Source organism: Gallus gallus, chromosome 1 (assembly GCF_016699485.2).
Source record: "Gallus gallus isolate bGalGal1 chromosome 1, bGalGal1.mat.broiler.GRCg7b, whole genome shotgun sequence".
Classification (NCBI taxonomy): domain Eukaryota; kingdom Metazoa; phylum Chordata; class Aves; order Galliformes; family Phasianidae; genus Gallus; species Gallus gallus.
The window spans coordinates 106,647,746-106,671,530 of record NC_052532.1 but is presented as its reverse complement, the minus strand read 5'-3'; the positions used below and the strand labels follow the sequence as shown (position 1 = coordinate 106,671,530).

The following is a 23,785-nucleotide window of genomic DNA, read 5'->3' as shown; positions in this document are numbered from 1 at the left end:
TACCAGTTTTGTAGTTTATTTTGTCTCCATATATTCCAAACATCACACACTCCCATTACAGACTTGGATACAGAAAATAAAAGCATAGTATTAACAAACATAGATTTTTAGAATCAGAATAATCCAGTTGTATGAATACAAGTCTGTAACTAATCATATTACATACATATTAATAAAGCCAACTAGGTAATTTTTCCCTATTAATGGCACATCATTGCTATTTTTATTTTCACCCAACTCCATTCTATAACAATAAGCAATCTCTATACAACAGTGATTCAGTTTGAATCTGATTAGCTCCTCCCAACCCAAACTGGTTAGATTGTAGTTCTGAGAAATACCCTCTCTCCAGTTAAGAAATCCCATACAATCTTAAGAAGCAACTATGGTCCCCCAAAAAGATCCATTGCACAGAGAAAGCATAAGGCATCTGTCCCCTCAAATGAGCCCCATATCACAGAGATCTATAGGCTCTCTTACGGGGAAAAAGAGAAGAGCTGGCAATGATTTCACTAGGACTAAACTCCTGTAAAACAAGGTCAGGCACATCTGTATTAGGGTAACACCAAATCAACTCATGTTAACTAGGCTGGAACACCCCACAAATCAGAAGTCAGGCTATCCAGTCAATGCTGCAAACAAGCCAACAGACACTGCTGGAAGTACCATAGTATAGACAAAATGTTAGAGAAACACAGTAACTGCAGCCCTCGCTACAAAGACAGAAGACCTAGCACTAAAGTGGACAGGGTAAGACTCCTCTAGGCATATATCCCTACCAAAGCACACCTTAATCCACAGCCATGTTACCACTTGCAAGGGTCCACAGATGTTAAGTTTACCAGGTTCGAACAGTTTTCTCACTAACAAACTGGCCATGAGGACCATCAGCATCAGAAGGCAGAAGGGCTAAGTAAACAGGGGTCTCGGCCCCTTCCTCTGGTGATTTAGGGGCCTTTGGACCTGCCATGTCTGTTCTCACCCATCCAGGACAGCAGGCATTAAGAAGGATGTGGTCACCTTTTCTTTTCTCATTTAACATCCGGGCTTGAATTCTAGATAAGACCGTGACACCAATTTTGGATACCCCATAAGCAGTGTTTGGCCAACCTTCTTTCTCATGCACACTTTTCTTAGTATCTTCCACAAACTTCGTCATGAGCTCCACTAACTCATCCTCAGTGATTGTGTCACTGCGGAACTTCTTCTGCAGTTCTTGGCTACAGCCTCCCAGAGCTGAGATACTTACCATGCTAGAGACATTCACCACTCTACCTGTTAAAAAGAGAATTAAGACTGGTTATATTTGTACATAATAAATAAACCCCAAATTCAAGTCTGCTTACTCTACAGCTGTGCGTTCACTGAAACAAATGCCTGTAAAATATTTTATGTGAACTCAACTGATCACAGTTCACTTTATGTTTAGTGTTTGTAGTGAGTTTCATTACAAGAAATAAAGCGTCTATCTGCAAAAGCTCAACACTGAGTTTCAGGTATGCTTCCAGGAAATAGCCTGTTACAGTCTGTAGGCAGATTCAGAATGGTAGGTGATTTTCTCAATAATGGCAGCCATATGTTGGATACAGTCTTGAAGTTCCAGTGGAAAAACATTCCCAGCTTTGTGACAGCTTTTAGAATGTAGTCCAGATGCCAGAATAATGCAGAATTCAACAAAAGCAATTTAGTTGCTAATGCATTGGCACTATCAGCTTGTTTCCAGAATACAAACCCCAGCATGCAAAGCTGCAGTAAGCTTTTTCTCTCCTAGCATTTCAGTACACAGGAGTGTATTATTGATTCATCTGACTCATTCACCTGTACCAAAGTTGTTCATTTCCCTCTTTTTTCTTGGTAGTTTACAAGAATTCAGACAACAAACGTAATTCCTTGTTGGGCAGCGTGCTTCAAGACATTAAAGAGCAAAATCCTGTCATAAGCACCAAGATTCATATAAAACTATTTATCTACTTATTATGTTATACTTACCATAAGGCTTTATAAGAGGCAACAATTCTGTGCAAATATTCCTGGTTCCAAAAAAGTTTGTCTTCAGTGTAACCTCTGCTTGGACTGCAAATGGAGTTCTGTCGCTAACTTTAAAAAAAAAAAGTGGTGGTAGCAAAGGAGGGGAGGAAAAAAAAAAGAATAAATCAGAATTATACTACTGTTGAAAAAAAAGTTACTGTATGCACAGAAAACCCCACAAGTTTATCTTATGGCTGCCCAACCAATCCACTGACTTACCTGTTCCCATCCAGTGCTCAAGAGAACAGGTTGCCTCTGCCACCACACTTAAAAGGAGAGGACACCTCTCCTCTTAAACACATGGCATAGCACTGTATCACTAACCTGATATATGTTGGGAGGGCACAGGGGAGAGGGACAATCAAAAGGGAAGGAGAACCTGAATCTAGGGCACTGACACTGAAGATGCAGAAGTTAGACTACCACCCCAGCATTCAGATTCAAAACTAGGGCAGACAACAGCTTCCACAGCCTAACTCATCTGTCGCCATGTCTTCTGGGTTCTCTCACCCAGGACTTCATCAGAACAGCAACACATACTGTAGAAGATTCTATAAGAATAGAAGGATAACATTTGGTGCAGTCCAAAAAAAAACCATTAAAAAAACAACCAAGAAACCTACTGATAAAGACAAGTGTCATAAATCATTCCCCTGAGCTGACAGAAGTAAAAGAATGGGAAACAGCAGTTAGGAAAGAGCTGGGAACTGCCATAGGTAGTCTTAAGCAGACCACAGAACTGCACTTGAGGCTGCAACACCAGACAGAACTGACAGCCTGTCACCAACAAAAGCGGGGTAGGATGTGCCATCGGCTGACAACCTGGCTTAGCAGTAAGCTATATGCTATGCAACCTCTACTGTGCAGGGAAATAAGTTGAAGTATCAGTACTCCTCCTGATCTGCTATAGGTTCAATTTCAGCAGTGATAAAGGCCACCTATACAGATCAAGTAGGTCTTCACTTGTCTCCATAGCCCAGACCTATGTAAATTCTAAAGAGAAGCAGCAGCAGGTCACTGCTTTCACAGAAGCCCATCCAGAATGCAGGTCATGAGTACATACTCATTTCATAAAGGGACTTTTTTCACTGGACTAAGGACTTCAGACTATGTGCAACACAGTACAAAAACAGCAATTAAGTGATTAATCTTTAACAGCAATAACAAACAGTACTACAGTAAGGAAAGCATAAATTCTGGGATATCAGCAAAAACCTAATAAGCCAAGCTTCAGTACAAGTGCCAAAATATGAGATAAACATCAGTGATTACACAGGTGTTAAGCCCTCTACCCTCTATACTAGATACGGAGCAGTTATAAACAGCTCCTCTATCACAGTTCTTAACCATATGACCTACTGCTGGCTCACAGTAAGTTGTTCTGCCTTGACTTCATTCTTACAACTGGAAACAACTTCTAAACTGAAAAACCGATGATGTTTCTGTTGCTTTCCTCACAACTTCACAGCTTATGCTGTTTTTACCTACTTGAGGACATGGCACTTAAGGATATGGTTTAGTGGTGGCCTTGGTAACGGTTGGACTTGATGACCTTAAGGGTTTTCTCCAACCTAAATGAGCCTATGATTTATCTCTTAAGAGAGTACATAACAGTAAGTTTAAAGGGACCTCACATGAGCTATAGCAAATCTTGCTATAGCGCTGTCAACCTGGTAAAGGCCAAGTTGCTGTGAGATCAGCAACAACACACACTGCACTTAAGTTACAGCCCAGTCTAGTACAAACCCACTAACACCAGCAGGCTGAGCTAAGGATCTCATTATGACTTGAAGTGCTGTTCTGAGTACCTGCAAGGTTTTTGCATGATATACTTGGACTAAGATAAAAATCTTCTAACCACTGCTGTAAGATTTTAGCACCTATTTGTCTACAGTTCAGGATGCAGTCAACTATAGTAACAGCTGCCCTCTATTGGGCTGATGATTAATATAAACAAGGGGAGATTTAGATTAGATATCAGGGGAAGCTTTCACTGAGAGAGTAGTGAAGCACTGGTACAGGCTGCCTGAAGGTGCCCCATCCAGGAGGTGTTCAAGGCCAGGTTGAATGGGGCTCTGGTCAGCCTGAGCTGCTGGGTGGCAGTGCTCCCTTCAGCAGGGGGCTGGGTGAGCTTTGAGGTTCACTTCAATCCAAGCCATTCTATTATTGTACAGAGTATCAAACAAGATTTGGCAGCTGATTGGACTTCAGAACACTGCTGCTACATTCCCACTACACAAGCAGCAAGTGAGGTTTGATCCACACTACCTGACAGGCTGCCTTAACTCACACTGTGAGCAGGTGAATGAACACTTATGCTGTGCTTGAACAGTGTAACATGTCCTAGCTAGAAATCAGGCAAAGAGATTTTTAAAAAGTCCAGAAAACACAGAATGAGCAGGTCTGTACTGGCAGAGAAATGAACTAGTAGTCATGCTCATGACCTGTTCCATCTGGAGCTAACTTGATTTTCAATGATTTTTCGTAAGTAGTTTCATAAGCATCTACAAGTAGAACATACTCTTCTACCTTACAACTGCTGTGCCTTCCTCACTTTCACTACTCTTCCACCCCCAGGAGATGAAAGGATTTAACTCCTGCTCAGCACAGCTAGATTTAGGTTAACCGTTCTGCTGGTGACCAAATGGCCTGAGAAAGTTAAGTAAAGATAACAAAAACACCTAGGCCAAAGGTTTCTCTTTTACCACGCTGAATCATTGAGCAGGTAATGCATAGAGCAAAGTATGAAGCTTGCAGAAGAGAGAAAACAATATCCCTGATGATATGTCCATGGTTGATATTCATGCAGATAATGGGCTCCCATGGGCCTGATGGAACTCAAAAGCATTGAGGCAACAAACCCAACTGTGCATCTGAAGTGTTTTCACGTTTTCTATGTGATGCAAATAAAATACTCCAGGGAAGCATCCTCACACACACAGTTAACACAACAGGTGCTAGAGGAAGAGGCATTTCACATTACCTTCTTGTCATGCCTGGGGTGATAGGAAGCCTACTCAGACAAAAAACACCCCAGAAGTCCCATATAAAATAGCTTTATGAAATCCTTGCTGCATATACTATATTTTGCCATTTAACTTTATACCACGCACAACAAATATCACTATCCCAAACAGCTCGATTCCTACCTTTGAAAGCAATCCCTGCATTGTTAACCAACACATTCAGACCTCCATACTTCTCCTTTAGGAAGTCCCGCAAGACTTTGATGCTTTGCAGATCATCAATATCCAGCTGGTGGAAGAGTGGATGCAGCCCTTCCTCCTGAAGCTTTGCCACTGCTTCCTGACCACGGGCAGGGTCTCGGGCAGTAAGGTACACATCCCCCTTGAACTGCTTGCACAGATCCCGCACAATCGCCAATCCAATCCCTTTGTTGGAGCCGGTCACCACAGCCACGGGTACGTTGGACATTATCTTCTCAGGATGGATGCCAAAGCAACAGTCACTGCAAATGGCAAAGAGGAAAGTTTCAAGGAATCAGAGTGCCTTGGGTTGGAAAGGGCCTTAAAGACCAAATAGTTTCACACCCTACACTGGGCAGTGAGGCAAAGTTCCACACTCAGAAGGACAAAAATGCGTATTTAAAGATTAACTATTTTTTTTTCTCCTTAAAAACTCTATTCAGAATTCCACTTGGAGTTATGCAAGTCCATGTTGTAAGTGTACATTAATTTACTGAAGTAGCACGAGGCTTTGGCAAAGAAATGCATTAGGTAGCAATGTTCTACACAACACCCAACCAGCCTCGTGACTGAGTAACTGCTCTGTAACACTGTTAGCTACCGACAGGAGGGAGCTTGGGCACGTTCACCTCACAGGAAGACCACCTCTTTCTTGTGAGGACAAGCAGCTGGTTCAGTGCAAGCACTGAGGCAATCCAAGTTGACAAACAAGGGCTCAGTAAAGGGTGAGGAACTGGGTCTGCTCACTTTAGACTTAACTGCCATTGCCCTTCCAAACAGGCTCGTAGCCAAGCCTGAAATGGCATCTCTCGGGGAAGAAACCTAAGCCAGCCCCCAAGACCCACAAGTAGCGCAGAATTCGCTTGAAAACTGCCTGCCTGACAGCCACCCCACAACCACCCCAGAGCAGCTACCCACTCCACGGGCCAAAGGGACAGACCCCACCGCTGCAAAACTCAGAGAGCCCTGCTGGGGCGTACCCGTAGGGCTGCAGCTCTCCCCGACCCACCTCCAGCACCACACACCTTCCCGCACTCCTCAGCGCTGGAAAGGGCCGACCGACCAGCAGCAACTGCGCACAGCGCGGGGGAAGGCGGGCGCATCTAAAATGGCGGCGGGCGGCCCCGCCTCCCGCGGCGGCTGGGGCGGGTCGGGTCGGACTCGGCAGCGGCAGGGGGGGTTTGTTCTTCCTCTTTGCCAGGTGGGTCTTACGAGGTATCGCGTGCCCATCTATGCTCTCTCTCTCTCTCTGGAGGGAATCGGGAGCTGGAGGGAAGTGGTATTCCCCAGTCATATCCAGAAAGGCCGATGCAGTACGGTGCTGCTGCGCCCTGTGGTACTGGGCTGCTTGGGGGTGTTCTCTGTGTGATCAGGTGCCCTGATTCTGCTGCTCTTGTTACTTTCAGAGAAACCACAGGGGCAATTTCTGCAATCTTCTCTAACTGTAATACATTTGCTGTGTGAAAACAGTTTTAGTTCTGTGTTCATAAGAACCCACGTCCCGTTTCCTGTAGGCTGTTATGGGCACACCTTGGCCAAGGTGATGCTGCAGATATAGGCTTCTCCTCTCCCCTCACCCCCATCACCCATGTTCATTTGTGGCTTTGCGTGTAGTCTTGTAGGGATCATTCAGTCTGAAGAAAAGAAGGCTCAGAGGAGACCTCATTGCTCTCTACAGCCATTTGAAAGGAAACTGATGAGCTTCCTCTTCTCCCAGGTAAAAGTGACAGAACAAAAAGTATTGGCCTTGAGTTGTGCTGGGGAAGTCCACGTTCATATTAGGAACCATTTCTTCTCAGCAAGAGCAGTGAGGCAGCGGCACAGGCTGCCCAGGGAGGTGGTGGAATCGCCGTCCCTGGAGGTGTTCAAGAGCCGTGTGGATGTGGCACTGAGGGATGTGGGCAGTGGGCGTGGTGGGGGTGGGCTGATGGTTGGACTGGGTGATCTTAGAGGTCTTTTCCAACCTTAGTGGTTCTTTGATTCTATGAAAAGAAACATGCAATGCTTGAAAAGGTCATTACACATTTTAAAAATATATATATTTTTAATTCAGACAGTCTAAATAAGGAAAAAGCGGTTTCTTAGTATGAAGAAAAGCAGAGGCCGGACAAGTCGAAAGAGAAGAAGAAAGCGCTTGCAGAAATTTATGTATGGAGGTACTATCTCTGGAAGTAATGCTAACTAATAACATAATCAGTTGTCGAAGTATCACCTTATGGTTTCACGAACACCTTTGTGCTTTGAAAATAATATTTGTAAATGTTAATTTGTGTGTGTGTTAATTTACAGTTCCAGTCAGAGGATGGTGAATACTCTGAGCTTTGTTTTCTGAGTAAAGTATTGCCGCCTTCTCACATTTTTTGCCCCTTGAGTATGTTGAATAAACCCTATAGTTCTGAGAGCTCCGAGTACCCAGAGGCCCACAGCTTAGTAAACTAGTTCAAGGAGAGCCTTACTTGTTATTCTATTACACTACGCTAATAAGTCCAAAATATAGTTGTTCTGAATGTGCAGTCAATGTTTTTTGTTTCTTTTGTTTTAAAATAAGATATTATAGTATTCATCCCTTCTTTTTCATTTTTAGTCAACTGCAGTCACAAACTGGAATACATTAAACTTAAGAAGTGGCTCAAAGACAGAGGATTTGGAGACAGTAGTTTAAGGCCAGCGCAGTTCTGGGGTAATGTTTTAGTGATTTATTGATGGTACTTATATCTGATTCTTATAGGAATGTCTTCTGTTTTGAGTCTCACACATGGCTAGCATTGGGAAAAAAAGCCCCTTACTCTTAATCCTCTAAAGACTTTCTGCAAATGCATGTGAATGTCGTTTAACATGAACTGTTTACTGTTTCTTGTATAAAGATACTCCTTAAGTGCTAAGAGTAAGTTTTCAAGAAGAGTATTATCTTTTAAGTGTTTACAGTGCTAGAACCCAACCTTGGCATCATTTCTTTATCTCTTATTTTTCCATGTTGCAAGTTCAGGAGCTCTAGTGGAACAGACAAGTAAATGATTTCAGAGGTTGGATTCACTTACTACTGTTTGCAGTAAATATATGTATTTGTATTTTTTCTCTTTAATTAGGTAGTGTTTCAAAAAATTTTGCAATATTAAAGGGAGAGGAGAGTATGAATCAGAGAAAAATTTTGGGAATAGAAATTGTAAAGTTTAGTTAGAACTCTGAAAGCAATAACAAGAACCAGTGTTACAAGAACATGTGTTTAAAGAAAAAAAATGGGAAACAGAAAGCAATTGCTAGAACTGGAGAGCAACTGTTGCAGTGGTGCAGGGGAAGGGCTTTCACCAAGCCCTGAAAAATAGTAGGAAAGTAAGGAGAGCATCAGAGAAAAAATAAATGAGATGTACATTTAGAACAATCTATTATTGTTTTTTTGCTATTTGTAAGGGATATGTATGTTCTTTCAGAATTTTTCCTTGGAGGCTTGTTCATTTATTGCAGTTTACCACTATCTCCTGTATTTTACTCTAAGCGTTCTCTTTGTTCCTACTTTAGGTACAGGAAGAGGACTGATGACAACAAAAGCTCTTCAGGTTAGTAATATTGATTCTAATGCAAGAGCTTCTCTAGAATCATTGATATGTAATGGATTATATAACAGAGAAACTCAAAATTCCAGACAAAGTGTTCACAGTCCTTGTTGTGAATGTGATTTCTAACCTAATACCAGAAATTGTAGTTCCAGCTTATGTGTAAAATTATATCACATGTGCTCTGAGGACTTGTTGGCTGAAAACATTATTGTACTCATCGACAGTGATTCAATATGCAGCCTTGTGTTTCTGTTAAAGGCAATAAGTAGCTAACTGAAACCAAAAAGAGCAGGCTCCTCTCCTGCTGTATGCTTTCTCCTTTAGCCACTGCTTGCATAGCTTCTTTTGCACTGGCTGCAGTAGTCTTCCCTGTTCTTGGGATAAGATCACAATAACACTATTTGGTAACTTCTCAGCTACAAAATAGAGGGATTTTTTCAAGATAGTCACCACTATTAGCTATGCATTTTCACCAGCAATGAACAAAAGCCTGTGTGCTGCACTCCTAAATATCTGCACCAGCAGAGGTGACCCACTCGGACCACTGCTGAAACACATTGCCCACTGCCTTACTGTGCTCACCTCTACTGTTTGGTCTCCACAAGCATTCAGCAAGCACTGATAAATGTCAATGGGTACAATTTTTTCAACCTGGAAGAATTCATTGATACACCTTTGCTTCATACACACTTCCATGTGAGACACCTTTGTGTCAGATTCATCTCTGCTGCCTTCTGTCACATGGTAACAAAATGTAACAGAATATTGGTGGGAAGGTTCAAACCTCTGCTGCCACACCACCGATATCTGCCTCTGGTACTGTGGGCCAACGTGATAAAGTTGGAGGAATTACTTCTGGAGCAACCCTCACATATCTTAGTACAAAGCAAGTGGTGATGCTGAGTAGCCAGATACCAAACTCTCTGTGAAATGTTGACTTTCTTCAGGTAAAAGTTCCTACTGATTGCAGTCGTCCTCTTTCCCTTGACTTTGACCATCGTAAAACCATGCTAGTTTGCATTAAACTCAATATCACATCTGATTGGTTCCTGGAATTACTGTTTTCTGGGGAATGTCTCTCTCTTTCTTTATAAATCATATAATAGATGAACCATTTATATTTGACCTTTACTATTCTGTATATGTGTTTGATTATTCTTGGTTTTTTTTTTGTTTGTTTGTTTGTTTTGTTTTTATTTTCCTCAAAGGCAGGAGAACTGGTTATTTCATTGCCCGAAAAATGCTTAGTCACCACCACCACTGTCCTTAACAGCTGTTTAGGAGAATACATTATGAAGTAAGTGAAAAGTGACATTCTGTGGCAAGAAAAGAAAACAAGACTTTTTCAGCTGTCCCTTCCTCTGGATTGTGAATTAGTAGATGAATCATCTTAAGTGTTGGTAGGACATAACTGCTTACCCTAATTTGTGAGCATTTACTGTGAACTTTCATGCGTTCAGAATGTTCAGGAAGTGAGATTTGAGTACAGAGTTGGATAGATGGTATGGGCTTAAATGCATCCTGCTTCTAGATCCAGTTCAGGCTTAAATGTCAGTTGTGAGTGGCTTTTTGGGAATTTCAAAATACTCTTCAGTAAGAGGAGGAGAATAAAATGAGGCTGCAAAGCAGTCACATGAACGCAGCATTTTAGAAAATGCAGAACCCAGCCTGTGCTGGACCCTGAGTCCGTGTTGTATGGCCTAAAAAACAAAAAGCCGACAGAAAGAAAACCCAAGAGGTGAACCTGAAATTTGTACCACAAACCGGTTTTTATAGCTTCTCGGTAAAATTAAGTCAAAAGCCCCTTTGAAATCATCAAAAGGACTTGGAGATTAAGTACAAAGAAGTTTAAAATAGAAGCTATTTATAACCTTTTAAAGAACTAAAAGAGAGATAAAATACTACTGCATCCATTTCCTGTCTCACCTCTGTGTATCTGCTTTATTTTATTTTATTTTTTTAATAGGTGGAAGCCTCCTGTATCTCCTTTGATAGCACTGTGCACATTTTTAATAGCAGAGAAGCACGCTGGTGAGAGATCTCTGTGGAAACCGTATCTTGATGTTTTACCCAAGACATACTCTTGCCCAGTTTGTTTGGAGCAAGATGTAGTACAACTTCTTCCTGAACCTTTGAGAAAGCAAGCTCAGGAGCAAAGAACAGCGGTCCATGAGCTGTACATGTCTTCCAAGGCTTTTTTCTCTTCTCTGCAATCTTTGTTTGCTGAGAACACGGCAACTATTTTTAACTACAGTGCCCTGGAGTGGGCTTGGTGCACTATTAATACCAGAACAATATACATGAAACATTCCCAGAGGGAATGCTTTTCTCTTGAGCCAGATGTTTATGCATTGGCACCATATTTAGATTTGCTAAACCACAGTCCAAATGTTCAGGTAAGAGACTGAAAATAGATCACTTAATTTCTTGATATATGAGTGTGCTATCTCAATGCAGTATGCATTTATATGATAGATTAGGAGTGTCTAGAGGTCAGTGAGAGGTCTTATAGTGGAGAAATTGTCTATCTGGAGGACACCTGCAAGCTGAGTATGCATGGTTCATATACACCCTGGTGGCTGTTATTCAGTAAAGCAGAGGTACAGGGAAAGCCCACAGTGATCGGATGCACTTTGTTTCCAGGGTAACTGTTGGGAAGAACCCATTCACAAATATAACCCTACCCTTCTCTTCCCATGGGTTCAACTCCTCAGAAAAATCTTGTGTTACACAGTCCTTGTGTTACTTCACCTCTGGCTTGAAGCTTCTGGGTAGTCTTAGGAGAGTGTATAGAGCAGTTCTACCTGATAACAGGGATGGAACTGTGTGTGCCAGCATATTTCTGGGACAGCACAAGAGTAGTCTGGTCTGCATGAAGCCATCTTTACTTGCAGACTTGGGGTTTCCGTATTAAGTCTATAGAGTGGACAGCACATCCTCCACACTAAGGTTTTGATTTTCATTCTTCATACTCATTTTTTACAGTAATTTTAGAGTGAAGTTGTCCAAATATGTCACCTTTTCAGACATCTAAAACACTTGTTTGCACCCTATTGTTTCAATATTAGAGAAGTACTTAATTCTGTTGGATTTTAATATTAAAGGTCTGATTCCTGTCTTCCTGCCAAGAGTAAAACCTTTTATTTTTAATTTCTCATAGGTAAAGGCTGCATTTAATGAACAGTCAAGAAACTATGAAATTCAGACAAACTCACAGTGCAAGAAGCATGAAGAAGTATTTATCTGCTATGGGCCTCATGACAATCAGCGACTGCTACTAGAATATGGATTTGTTGCCGTTGATAACCCTCATAGCAGTGTTTATGTCTCATCAGGTTGGATTTATAGATTGTCTTAACATTGAAAGGTACAATAGCAGAGAGTAGAGTTTCTTCAACGGGAGGCGTGGTTAGAAATGGACAGCTAAAGGATAGTGAGGAAGTTCACATGCTTGCATGTATATTTATGCACAATGCATATTAAGGCATTGTGGTCTTTTTATTTTAGTACCATCAAAATATTTGTGTGTATTTCTAAGAACTGGTATAGAGCTCACCTTGATCTGCATGGGATTTAAGGATTGAAGTTTTTAAATTGGAGGTGTTCTCCATAAACTTTCCTTTTGTAAAATTGTGATTCTTGCCAGCATTTGTTTAGAGTTTCCCACAACTGGATGTCTTAGAGTTGTTGATAACTTTGGTTTGAGTCATAATTTTTATTATAAGGATACAGTTCTGCAGGTTGCTGATTGCTTTTGAGAAATAGTGAGCACCTCCCAAATATATTTTGATTATATTAAAGTTCTCCCAGATTTAGCACTTTTCTCCTTTAGCTAATTAACAAATACAGATGAAATGTCATTTCAGAATTAAGAACTGTGGTTTCTCCTGCGTATGATTTACATAAATGTTTAAATTTGTTTTTATGCAGATACTCTCCTAAAATATTTCCCACCACTGGACAAGCAGAAAAATGCAAAACTTTCCATTCTGAAGGATCATGATTTATTAGAGTAGGTATCTGAAGTTTTTTTTTTCTATGTGAGCTTTCTTTTTTACTCTTCATCTTTTCTGGGAGTCAAATTTTGCTCCTGGTATCCAAATCCACCATAAAGTCATTTTTATGTAGGAAACAGGTTTGCTTGCTGCTTGTGAGAGAACATGCAAGTGGTAAATACCGGTACCAAAGCTTGAGATAGGCTTCAGTGTCCAGAATGTCTTCCTTCTAACTGTGGATAGCAGCAGAGTAAGTAAGGTTAGTCAGTGAATCTTCTAGTTCTGAAGTGTAGGTGTTCTCTTGTTGACTATTGTCAGGAAGAAAGCTGTCAGGTTGTAGAAGACACCCTGTACTATCTGCATCTCAGCACTTCTGACTTTTTAGAAACTTGACCTTTGGATGGGATGGACCATCTTGGAGACTTCTTACAGCCCTCAAGGTGTTAAGTCTTGGAGGAGATGAATTGTAAGTTTCAGTACTTTTAGAATATTTAAAAAATGTGCATGTTGCATTTTCCTTTATTTGTTCTATGCTGCCTGTGAGACACTGGGAGCAATTGCTCTGGATCTCCTGTATCTATCTATCTTACTGACTCCGTGTCAGAATGGCAAAGAAGAGAAAAGGATATATTGTAAAGTCTTTGCTTATTTGTTGCTTTGATCTTTGACTTTCTTGTAGTAAACACTATACCCCATTGTTTTCCCTTTCTATTTCAAGAACCAGATGTTTCTTTAAGATTTGGACAGCAGACATTTTTTTCTGTTGACTTGATGGAACTTTTAAATGCTATCGACCTTGCTTGATTTCTTTGACATTTGTTCCACAGACTGCTTCTGAAATTTTAGGGCCAAAAAAGTTGTTGAAATCCATCTCCAGTGGCTATCAGTGCAGTTTTGATCATTTGTTCCAATTGAGAAATTTGCCTTAAGTAGGATTAGGCACCAATTTTAGGCCCATAAAATATGTCGATATGTGAAGTTTAGCAGAAGCTGTGCAAATAAGCTCTAAGAGGACAGCTTGTACTCCTAACTGGTGCTGCTGAAGTTGGTGGGAGCATGACAGAGCAGTTTAGTATTTGTCCAAGTGCAGACTGTGACTTTGTCTGAAAGGGTAAGGTTGGAGGACTGGAATTGCTGCTCTGGACCATTAAATCTTCTTTTTCTCTTGCTTGTATCTTCTGTATGTGCTGTGCCTTCTTCAGACGTATTAACCTACATTTCTTTATGCCAATGATGTTATTCTTAATATAACCATGTGCTTATTATTCAGTGGTGGAATACAGCAAGTGATTATGTGTTGTTGAAACATTTTGCTTCTAGTACTTGCTGGAGGAGAGCACTACTTGGTGATGTAATTTCAGCCAGAAATGAACAGCAGGCTTTGAATATAACAACAAAGATATGCCATTTTTTAATAGAGGAGACACAGCATGTCCTTCTGCAGGTAATTTGGCTAGAAGAGCCAGGTAGCTGAGATGTTTTCTATCCTTAGCATGAATGTACAGCAGTGTAGTTTTCAGGGTTGAGAATGGAGCGATGGGGGTAACTGACTTCAATGGGGTGGTGTGGGATTTGTTACCAGGGTTACTGACATCTGTAAATTAATTGCTCAGCAGAATTTGTGGCTGCAGCAGAGAAACAAACCATGTTACAGAGCTTATACGTGTTTTGGTTTAACCTGGGAAGCAGTTAAATACCACACAGCCTTTCCCTGACTGCCCCCACCTCCCAGTGGGTTAGGGGAGAGAATCGTTAAAAAAAAAAGTAAAACTCATAGGTTGAGATAAAAATGATTTACTAAGAAAAGGAAGAGAGAAATAACAGTAATGATAATAATTATATCTATACATTTACAAAACAAGCAATGTGCAAAGCAGTTGCTCACCACCTGCTGCTCAGTTCCCATCCAGTTCCCAAGCAATGGCAGCCCCCCTGGCCAACTGCCCTCAGTTCTGTAGTTTTTTTTCATGTTATGTCATATGGTTTGGAATAGCCCTTGGGCCAGTTTAGGTCTGCTGTCCTGGTTCTTCTCCCCTCCCAGCTAATTGTGCTCCCCCCAGCCCTCTTATTGGCAGGACAGGCAGGACAGTATGAGAAGCTGAAAATCTGAAACATCCTTGGCTCTGTACAGCACTGCTCAACAACAACTAAACCATCAGGACATTACAAAGCACTGTAAACAAGTGAATCATGTTTAACATTTCTCTACCTACAGTATTAATATATTTGTTGAAGTTAACCTCTTAAAAGAAAATGCAGACCTAAATAAAGTAGGCACATAAGGCGTTGCAGACCTGCCTTGATGCATTTCCCTTCCTCTCCTTCTTTTTGGTTGTGCTTCCTATCCACATGATGATTGTTTCATTCTTTTTCCAAAATAACTTTTACATGAAGATAAAAAAAACACCCTATATATTGACATAGTTGCATGGGATGCCTATGGTAGGTGAGCTTTCCACAAAGTTTCTGTTCATGTCCTATTTTAAATAATAGGAATTTTGAAGACTTTCATTCCATTTGTATAAACTCCAGATTTCCCAGATGAAGAGGGACAAAGAGAACCTCAAAGAACAGCTGACTTTGGTAGAAGCACTACGCTTGGAAGATCTGAAAATACTACAAAAATCAGCAGAGATTCTTTGCAACTTGAACGTGACAACGATTTGATCCACCTGGAGCTGTGATAACTGTGGCTGACTGGATCTCATTTGCTATGGACATGCCTTGCTCAACTGTTTTAATGGACCTGGGCAGCAAAGAATAATGTAAAAGTCATCGTAAAATGCCCAGCTTAGTTTACAGGATCACGTGGGCACCAAAGGCTTATTTTGTTCTTTTCTGATCTTCAGTAATACAAAAGGTTAGCCCAAAGGGTAGGGAGGAGCATAGGCAGCTTTCATCACATCTCATCCAAATCATGATTGCTTTGAGCGAAACAACTTATGGGGTAATTTGAGCAGCTCTAGGACTGGGACTCCAGCAATCAGACCCTCTGATCCATGCCTGTGGGGCAAAGGCATGGATCAGGGGGTCAGGCAGACACTCCTCAGCATATATTTTGAGTTCTGGCACTTGACAGAGAGAGAAAGGAGGGAGCTATTTGTATATACCCAGAACTAATCCTTTATCTTTTCCCTGAGATATGTGCAGGTGCCCAAGAATAAGTAGTTCGCATAGTATCAATTCATTATGGGAGCAATAAATGTGGGCTAGAGCTGAGATCAGCCCTTTTGTGACTGATGCCAAATTGTTCCCTGCGCAGTTTCAGTTCATGTTTATTGAACTTAAGGAAGGGAGAATTTTTTCCTTTACTCTCAGTGCTTCCTCCAGACTCACTAGTTTGTGTTCTGACTCCTCCTGCTGGAAATGAGAACAGAAAGGATGTATCAGTTTGAACTCTGTTTCTTATTTGGAAGCCTGCCCAGATGTTTCATTCTATTTTCTATCATTTCTGGTGATGACACTGACAAATGTTTTAATCTTGCCTTCAAGGGGATATTCTCATGAGCTACCTTTCTCTTAGTTCAACCTAAATAAGGAGCTCAAGGTCCCTATGTAGTTGAGGAGAAGGAAGCTTCTTCTAAGGGTGTTTCCAAGCAGGATCCATGTCTAAGCTTTATAAACTTTGTAATTGTTGTTGTCTTGTAATTATTTCCCTTTGTGTGGAGATTCACATTTTGTAGTTTTTCATTAATACTTTTAGGCTTTTTAAAGAATTGTGCTTTTAAAGAAAGTTTATTTTTGTAATTATATGGATTAGTTTTCTACGAGACTGTAATCTATTTTTTAAATAAATGAAATCATATATGGCGATAAAGGCATTCTAGCTAATATCATTTAAAGAAAAAAAATGCAGTAAGTGAAAACTGTTAAGAAATAAGCTAGCATAAATGCACTTTCTGGCTTTCTTTGTGAACATTCATTGTGAACAAGTGTTGCTGTATATCTCTTTGTCATCTCCCAGAATTCTTGCGTCTCACTTATGTCCCAGTCCTGTTGATGACATCTGTTTCTTTTGTTTTTTTCCTCCCCCCCATTACATTTACCAAACTGTGGAGCTCTGAGAAAGGCCTTGTCTTAACTAGAAAAGTGTATTGGCTTAGATTTAAAAGAACCAAGGGAACTGGGAAGTAACTATTTGTTGTTAAACAGATTCCATGTCATTGGAAACAGAAGTTGTTCTTGGTTTTGAGGTGCCATCCTCTTAACTTATACCTAGGATTAGGAAATTCTGAAAATGAGCTATTTTTGCTGTTGTTTACCTGAGTGCACTGAAACTCTTGTACTCTCATACTTTCTGGATCATTCATGTGGAGATGCATTCAGTCTGTGGTTTCTTTGTATTTCACAGCAGAGAGCAAAGTGAATTGAGTGGGAGAGGAACTGGAGTGCTTCCAGGAACCAGAAGGATATATATTATATCCTTTGGACCAACTTAATTTTGTATTTGTTTAAACTGTGATTTTAATCCATGTAAATCACTTGGCAACACAGTTAATACACTGGTTGGTCATGTACTGAAGTACCCCCTCGAGGAGATGACTTTCTGCTTTTCTGCTAATCCCACCAAGGGCAGTCTTTATCAGCTCGCCTAAGAGTCCCTCTGTATCACTGACCATGGCTACAGCAGAGAGAGCAGAGCTGAGAACCTGACACTGACAGTTACTAGCCCGAAAAGCAGTTCAGTCTTGGGTAGTTCCTGGATTGCAAAATAGTTGAAGGGAATATTGGTATGCTAAGTATTACATATGCTCGACCTGTTCAGAGGGGTACTGGACTAGAGAGACCCTTGCTGTGAATACGTTCTACTGCTTTTATGATTAGCATTGAACTGGTTGCCTTCTTAGACTGTTTTCATAGTATGTTCTTCATAGAGATATGTTTCCCAGATACAGTAAAGCTACACAGTCCCACTGCAGTCAGTAGGGCCATGCTAGCTTAACCAAGCTGAGTATCCAGCTTTTTTGTTTTTTCCCTTAAGTTGGAGGTTTTGAGATAATGTTTTAGTGAGATGGTACTGTACTTAAAGAAGATAAGTGGCTTTTTTTTCTCATGCCTTTCAAAATGGATACTAGTTTGACAGAAGTTTATTGCAGTATAGGCCACACATTTATACCAGCTGGTGTCTGAATATGGGCTCTATCTACTTCTGTAACTCCTACACTCCCTGAGGGACTATAGGAACGGAATCTGGCAATGCAAGATAGTAGGCAGCCTGAATTGCTTGTCTGTCTCTTGGATGTAAACACAGCAGTAAGCCCCCAGCTTTACCTTAAGCACTGTAGCAAGTGTTCTGAGTAGAACCATGTGTGTTTAATGTCAAAGACAAATTCCTGCCCAAATAAATTATGGAATCGGGACTAGCGCTTTTGTAAAGCATCAACAGCAGTGCATTTTTAACATGAATAAACTGGCATAGCATAGGTAACAAATCAGCATTTATATGTATATCTACAGGTGTCGTCAGCAAAAGCTTAGATACTTCTTTTGAATCAAACCTGAGCTATAGGCCAAAGGGATATCCTAAGCCGATCTATGAGGTAGGGTGTCTGAGGAAGGAACTGCACTGGGAATATTCTCCAGCTGTTTTAGAGAACATTAAGTCATTTTCAAAGAGTGAAGATACTTACTGTCAGCTTCCATCCGGAACCCCCTTGAGCTTCAAACGTCTTGTAGCTTTACTGACTTGCTGTTAACATTTGGCTCTGGCTATCTGTTACTCTAAAAAGGAATTTATCTGTGATTCTAGTGTGGAAAGATATGATTTATTTCCTTGTTAAAAATTTCCTTTCAGATCCTATCTGCAAATCTCAGCCATAGTAGGAATAAACCCCAGCTTTTCACCATTGGCAGTGCAAACCTAGCATAGACCAGGGCGGTGAGCTAGATTCTCTACCAGCTTGTGCACTATTACTCAAAGAGAGCTGAAGTAGGACTGCACTGTGCGACTGCAGAGTAGACGCTGAGTTTGGGTTGGTGCAATGAGAGAAGCTTTATATTCTGTGATAAAAACGTGAGAAAGAAATAGTACAACTTAATTTTTTGTTTTGTTTCTTCACTTTTAGGGTAGGGGGAGTTGATCTACTGCAGCCTCGAGTCACTGAAAAATGATAAACACGAAACCTTATGATAGTATCTTTCCTGTGTCAATTTATGTAAATACGGCACGGATTTTCTTTGATCTTCTACAAAGAGTGGCTTCTAGTTTACAGTTTTCTTCAGCTGTAATGTGTGGAGCTCATCCATCATTGCTAAGTGCCTTTAGACCTGTCTATTCAGGACAAGATAAGGGAGTATCAACTCTCATACTCTGGTAATTAAAGCTTTTAGATGCTCTATGAAAACATTTCAAAGATGACATTTCCAAAGACAGAGCTTTTAAAAGTGATGTCTCCGAGGGTATGTAGCCCCTCCCTACTTAGAAGGTAAATAATACCCCTTTAAAAATGCCACACTTTGGCATAATTTGAAGTGACTGTTGGCACTTGGTGCAAATGTGACTACAGATAGGGTGAACACTTATACTGAACTGAATTTTCCCATCAAAACAGTAAGTTTGATTAGGCAATAAATATGAAGTAAAGTTGTTAATAGATTAAAAAGGATTACCTCATTTTCTTGGGGAGTTCAAGCCATGGTTTTGAGCCATGTGAGAGTCATGGTTTTTATCATTTCAGTGCAAAGGGAAACCACAGCTCAGTGACTGGAATTAACTAAAAGAACTCGATTGTATTCCTGCCTGTAACAAAGTTGAGGCAGCGTTAGCCTGTTGAAGATTGGAGTAGAAAGTAAAACAAAAAATATTTCCAAGATTCGCTCTTGAGTGTTTCAGAGCATGCTTTTAATTCTGGAATGAGCTTTCAGAAATCACCGTGATGTGCTATATTAAGTGGAAAAGGAAGGGTATTTAATGAACCCCAAACTATACTGAGTAAACCTGGTGCAATTTCTGCATTGTCCACTAGATGATGCAGCTGTATTACAGAGAAATAGAATTTACGGCATAGCTACGTGCAACTGTAATTCTATATACTATATTTTAGTAGTAGACAATGTAGTTTTCAATGGGTACACTGTAGTTAGTATTGCATAAATAATTAAAAGATGTGGTTTTCCTACTGATGAGTTCAGTTGAAACTCGAGGATGCATAGACTTATCTCTTCTTTCAGTTTTATTGTATTTTAACTTTGCTTCTTTCTCAAGTTAAATCAGGTTGCTCTTCCATGAAACTATCGCCTGAGCCATAACTAATAAGTCACATCATCTTTATTATCATAATCCTAATGCTTTAGTTAGTGGGGTTGCAATGTGTCTTCGTGAGTCTTTTTTGTTAGAGTTCAGGTGCCAGATGCAATCATTTGCACAAGTCTCCAGTAATGACCTTTGATGTAGCTGAATGAACTCCGATTGAAATATTTCCTCTGGGCACAGTGTTTCTGTGGACCCTACCTAGTGTCTGTTCTCTAGTGTATAATAGTAATAAGCTGATGTTTAACCATTAATTTCCTTCCCTGGAGATTTCTTCCTTGCCCATTTTCATAGAATCACAGAGTGGCATAGATTGGAAGGGAGCTCAAAGCCCACGCTGCCCCAACCCATGCCATGGGCAGGGCTGCCCCCCACCAGCTCAGGCTGCCCAGGGCCCCATCCAACCTGGCCTTGAGCGCCTCCAGGGATGGGGCACCACAGCTTCTCTGGGCAGCTGTGCCAGCACCTCACCACCCTCTGAGTGAAAACTTACCCCTGACATCTAACCTTAATCTCCCCTCTTTTAGTTTAAAACCATCCCTCCTTGTTCTACCACTATCAGACTCTGTAAATGTCAGTCCCTCTCCTGTTTGCAAGCTTTTCTTAGATACTGGGAGGCTGCAATGAGGTCTCCCCAGAGTCTTCTCTTCTCCAGGCTAAAGCTCAGCTCCCTCAGCCTGTCTTCACAGGAGAGGTGCTCCAGCCCTCTGAGCATCTTCGTGCCCTCCTCTGGACCTGCTCTGACACTCAGTGTGTGTCTACACTGCACATCTTCGGTGCTGTTTTGGATTGATCATGTTGTCCTGTAGGTAAAAGAGAAGGAGTGAAGAGAAATGCTGCCTGAAAAGCTGCTCTTTTCTTCTGAAATCCTCTCTCCTGTTCCTTATTTCTTTTCCTCTGTCTCCAGTGCTGTATCATACTGCAATATGCTGATCTTTAAAGCACTGAAGTGGATTGAGCTCTAGTACCACCATGAGCAGGTAGTTGTTTTTTTTTTTTCTTAGGAGGAAGTTTTTCACACAGAGGGTGGTGATGCAGTGGAACGGGTTGCTCAAGGAGGCTGTGGATGCCCCATCCCTGGAGGCATTCAAGGCCAGGCTGGATGTGGCACTGGGCAGCCTGGTCTGCTGGTTGGTGACCCTGCACATAGCAGGGGGGTTGAAACTCAATGATCTTCGAGGTCCTTTTCAACACAGGCCATTCTATGATATGATTCTATGAGCATGGCAAGAGGCAGAAATTGACAGTGTACTTTTGAAGATATTACTTTTCCTTTTTACATACGCCTGCACATTTCCAGTGCCTGACCCCTCCACTAAAGTGCTAGGGTTGGGCTGGAGAAATTGGTAGATGAGCACCATATCCTTTGCAGATACATCCGGATGCGCAGATGTGCTATTTTAGTTACTCCCTCCTGCTGGGGCTGCTCTGGAAGGAGCTGGCAGTGGCATTTCAGCTCTTTTGACCTTTGGCAGACGATGACCATGGAGAGGACAGAGGGGCATTCTCAGCATGAGGCTGGTGCCATGCCTGTCTGTACCATCCAGCCTGGGCCAGCTTCCAGAGTCTATATCTCTATCCTTAAGAAGCCAGCCCTCTTTGCAACAATAAAGAGCCAGTGCATTTGTGTATCCTTCCCATGAGATGGACTTGGTATGGACAAAGTTGCTTGGGTGTGGGTGGGCTGGTCTGCAAAGGATGTTGGCAAGAGATCATAAGGGACTCTGCCATCCCAAGATGACTCACGCTGCTCTGAAATGTTTCTAAGTAGCACTTAGATGCTGAGCCTCTGGCTCAGGAGTGGGAAAACTCTGCGTGGGTCATGAGAGAGTCCTAAAGGACTGCTGGAAGTGCAGTGTGGGCTGGGCTGTGGAGGTGGAACGGGAAGGGTGAGCTCGACCAGGAGGAACAGCGTGGTCCCACTGGACAGGGGATGTTTTGTATCCTCATAGAGAGCACACACCATATGCTGTGGTGGTCAGGGTCGCCAATTCTGTATAGATTGGAAGTGGGGAGGAAGGTGAGGGGGATAAGCACACAGTCTGGATCAGTAACCATTAGAAAATTATACAACATAAGGCAAGCGTGTATGAGTGTCTGTGTGTGCCATGCTGTGGCTAGCCAGTACTATCTGAGCTCCCTGAGAGCAGGGCTATTGGGTTCATTTGGCTGCGCAGCTCTACAGCGTGAGAGCAGGGCCCCTAGGCTGAAGTGCAAGGGAGAAACAGCCCTGTATGAGCCAGAACTGCAGTGATAGGAAGAGTCCTGTGGTTTTGCTGGTCCATCAGGATGCTTCTCTTCTCTATGCTGTCATTCACTAGGAGATGGGGATGGATCCCTCTCTGTTTCCAGGTGAGAAATTCATCTCGTCAGGTCAGTCATGCTGCTGCTTGTATGGGAGTAACATCAGCCTGTCTGTGACATGCAGCACATCCCACCATTGTTCACTGGTGGGGCTGTTCTGCTCTATGGGATAGGATTTGGGGGGACATGAGTTGCTCAGGCTCGGATGACTTTAAGTGTGGAGCTGTTTGGTGAAGTAGGGAGTACATATTGGAAAGAAATGAGCAGTCCTCTTTGGCAAGTTTCCTCAGGCATTTCCAATGGGGTGCACTCATGATCAGTCTTTTGAGCATGCTCCAAGGCTAAGACTGTGGATAGTCAAAGAGCTGGGCCTTGAGGGTACAGCCAACAGCACTCAAAGAGACAGCATGGGTGCAATTGCTGCTTTGAGACTACTATTTTTATGTCACATTGGTATAAACTGGCTAATGTATTCAGAAAATAAAGGAGAGAAGGAGAGGATAGGATAGTCAGATACACAGAGATTTGCTTCCTTGTGACTCAAGGCTAAATTCACATCAGAAAATCAGAAAATTATACCTAATATGCTTTGAAGCCAACCTTGAGCATAACTAAGTTGGAGATGATTGCAATGATAGGTGCTTGTACATCTCTGAAGAGGTCCCTGCCCTTGAGGAATGGCCTTTCCACTTCTAGATGCAGCTAGAAAAGCACGTATGGTTGGTACAAGCACAGACCAGTCTTATCTGAACCACAGGAGACCTAATATTGTCTCTCCCTGACTGCTTCTGGCTAAAACTGGAAAATCAGTTCATCCTATGTCAGTTTAATTCCACTAGCTTGAATGGAGCTACATCTCACCTTTGATATTTGGCCTCAGGGCTTCACTAGGCATAGCTGTGGTCCAAATCTTCCCGACAGAAATCAATTGGTTTTTTTGGTTCGAAGCTTAATGTTCATTTTTTACAAGAAAGTAACAAAATATTTTGCAATTTTATGGGAATTACTGCAGCCTCGTGGAAGTATCAGAGAGCATGACTCCTCTATCAACCCACTGTTTGCACTGGAAGCACCTCGGTGTATCCTGAACTAATGTACATGGGGAATCTCGAATGCATTGAGCTCCAATTCCCTTTTGTGTGGCTGGATTGGCTAAGAGGTAGCTCTGGCTATCCTGAAGCATGTTATGTTTGCGTTGAGACGGGGCTAACATCCTCCATTGTGGGTGTAACTCTCACAGTTACAAGGTTTACATGGCTTCCATCTACCTGATGTTGAGCTGGCTCTTACTCTCCTCCAGTAACAGTACAGGGACAAAGCTACAGAGGAGCAGCACCTGATGCAGCTGAAGTGCTGACGGTAGGCTGCCACGTGTCTGTGTTTTTCCCAAAAGGAGTGTTGTTCAGATGGAAAAAGCAGAAACTGGTTCTTATTCTGGGACTTCCAGAA

At 41.7% G+C, this 23,785-nt stretch overlaps 2 protein-coding genes across 10 annotated transcripts; one reads left to right on the top strand and one right to left on the bottom strand.

Annotated features, from left to right (window-relative positions):
• Positions 1–6,543, bottom strand: CBR3 (carbonyl reductase 3). Of its 3 annotated transcripts, none has more exons than XM_025149473.3 (4): positions 6,215–6,543; positions 5,178–5,497; positions 1,990–2,097; positions 1–1,275 (listed from the first exon to the last, which is right to left on the bottom strand). In XM_025149473.3, the coding sequence occupies exons 1-4, from the start codon at positions 6,526–6,528 to the stop codon at positions 839–841; spliced, it is 1,179 nt and encodes a 392-aa protein (XP_025005241.2). In that variant the 5' UTR covers positions 6,529–6,543; the 3' UTR covers positions 1–838. The 3 variants fall into 3 exon arrangements, with proteins under 3 accessions (XP_025005241.2, XP_015154922.2, NP_001025966.2); XM_015299436.4 differs by having other exon boundaries at positions 6,260–6,543; NM_001030795.3 differs by having other exon boundaries at positions 6,244–6,314.
• On the top strand, positions 6,377–16,604 carry SETD4 (SET domain containing 4). Of its 7 annotated transcripts, none has more exons than XM_040698485.2 (12): positions 6,377–6,435; positions 6,849–6,930; positions 7,288–7,390; positions 7,819–7,914; positions 8,751–8,788; positions 9,997–10,085; positions 10,755–11,184; positions 11,949–12,123; positions 12,719–12,800; positions 13,169–13,249; positions 14,104–14,227; positions 15,316–16,604. In XM_040698485.2, exons 3-12 carry the CDS (start codon positions 7,321–7,323, stop codon positions 15,448–15,450), a joined length of 1,320 nt encoding a protein of 439 aa, XP_040554419.1. In that variant the 5' UTR covers positions 6,377–6,435; positions 6,849–6,930; positions 7,288–7,320; the 3' UTR covers positions 15,451–16,604. The 7 variants fall into 7 exon arrangements, 6 of the variants coding, with proteins under 6 accessions (XP_040554419.1, XP_046796271.1, XP_015154894.2 ...); XM_046940315.1 differs by having other exon boundaries at positions 6,849–6,951; positions 7,292–7,390; XM_015299408.4 differs by having other exon boundaries at positions 6,849–6,951.
• Positions 16,605–23,785: the final 7,181 nt, after the last annotated feature.

Coding starts and splice junctions, on each gene's coding strand:
- CBR3 (XM_025149473.3), bottom strand. CDS start 6,528: ATGACTGGGGAATACCACTTCCCTCCAGCTCCCGATTCCCTCCAGAGA. Junction 5,498..6,214: donor GGAGAGCTGCAGCCCTACGG/GTACGCCCCAGC, acceptor TGCCATTTGCAG/TGACTGTTGCTTTGGCATCC. Junction 2,098..5,177: donor TGCAGGGATTGCTTTCAAAG/GTAGGAATCGAG, acceptor TTTTTTTTAAAG/TTAGCGACAGAACTCCATTT.
- SETD4 (XM_040698485.2), top strand. CDS start 7,321: ATGAAGAAAAGCAGAGGCCGGACAAGTCGAAAGAGAAGAAGAAAGCGC. Junction 11,185..11,948: donor ACCACAGTCCAAATGTTCAG/GTAAGAGACTGA, acceptor AATTTCTCATAG/GTAAAGGCTGCATTTAATGA. Junction 13,250..14,103: donor AGTCTTGGAGGAGATGAATT/GTAAGTTTCAGT, acceptor TTTTGCTTCTAG/TACTTGCTGGAGGAGAGCAC.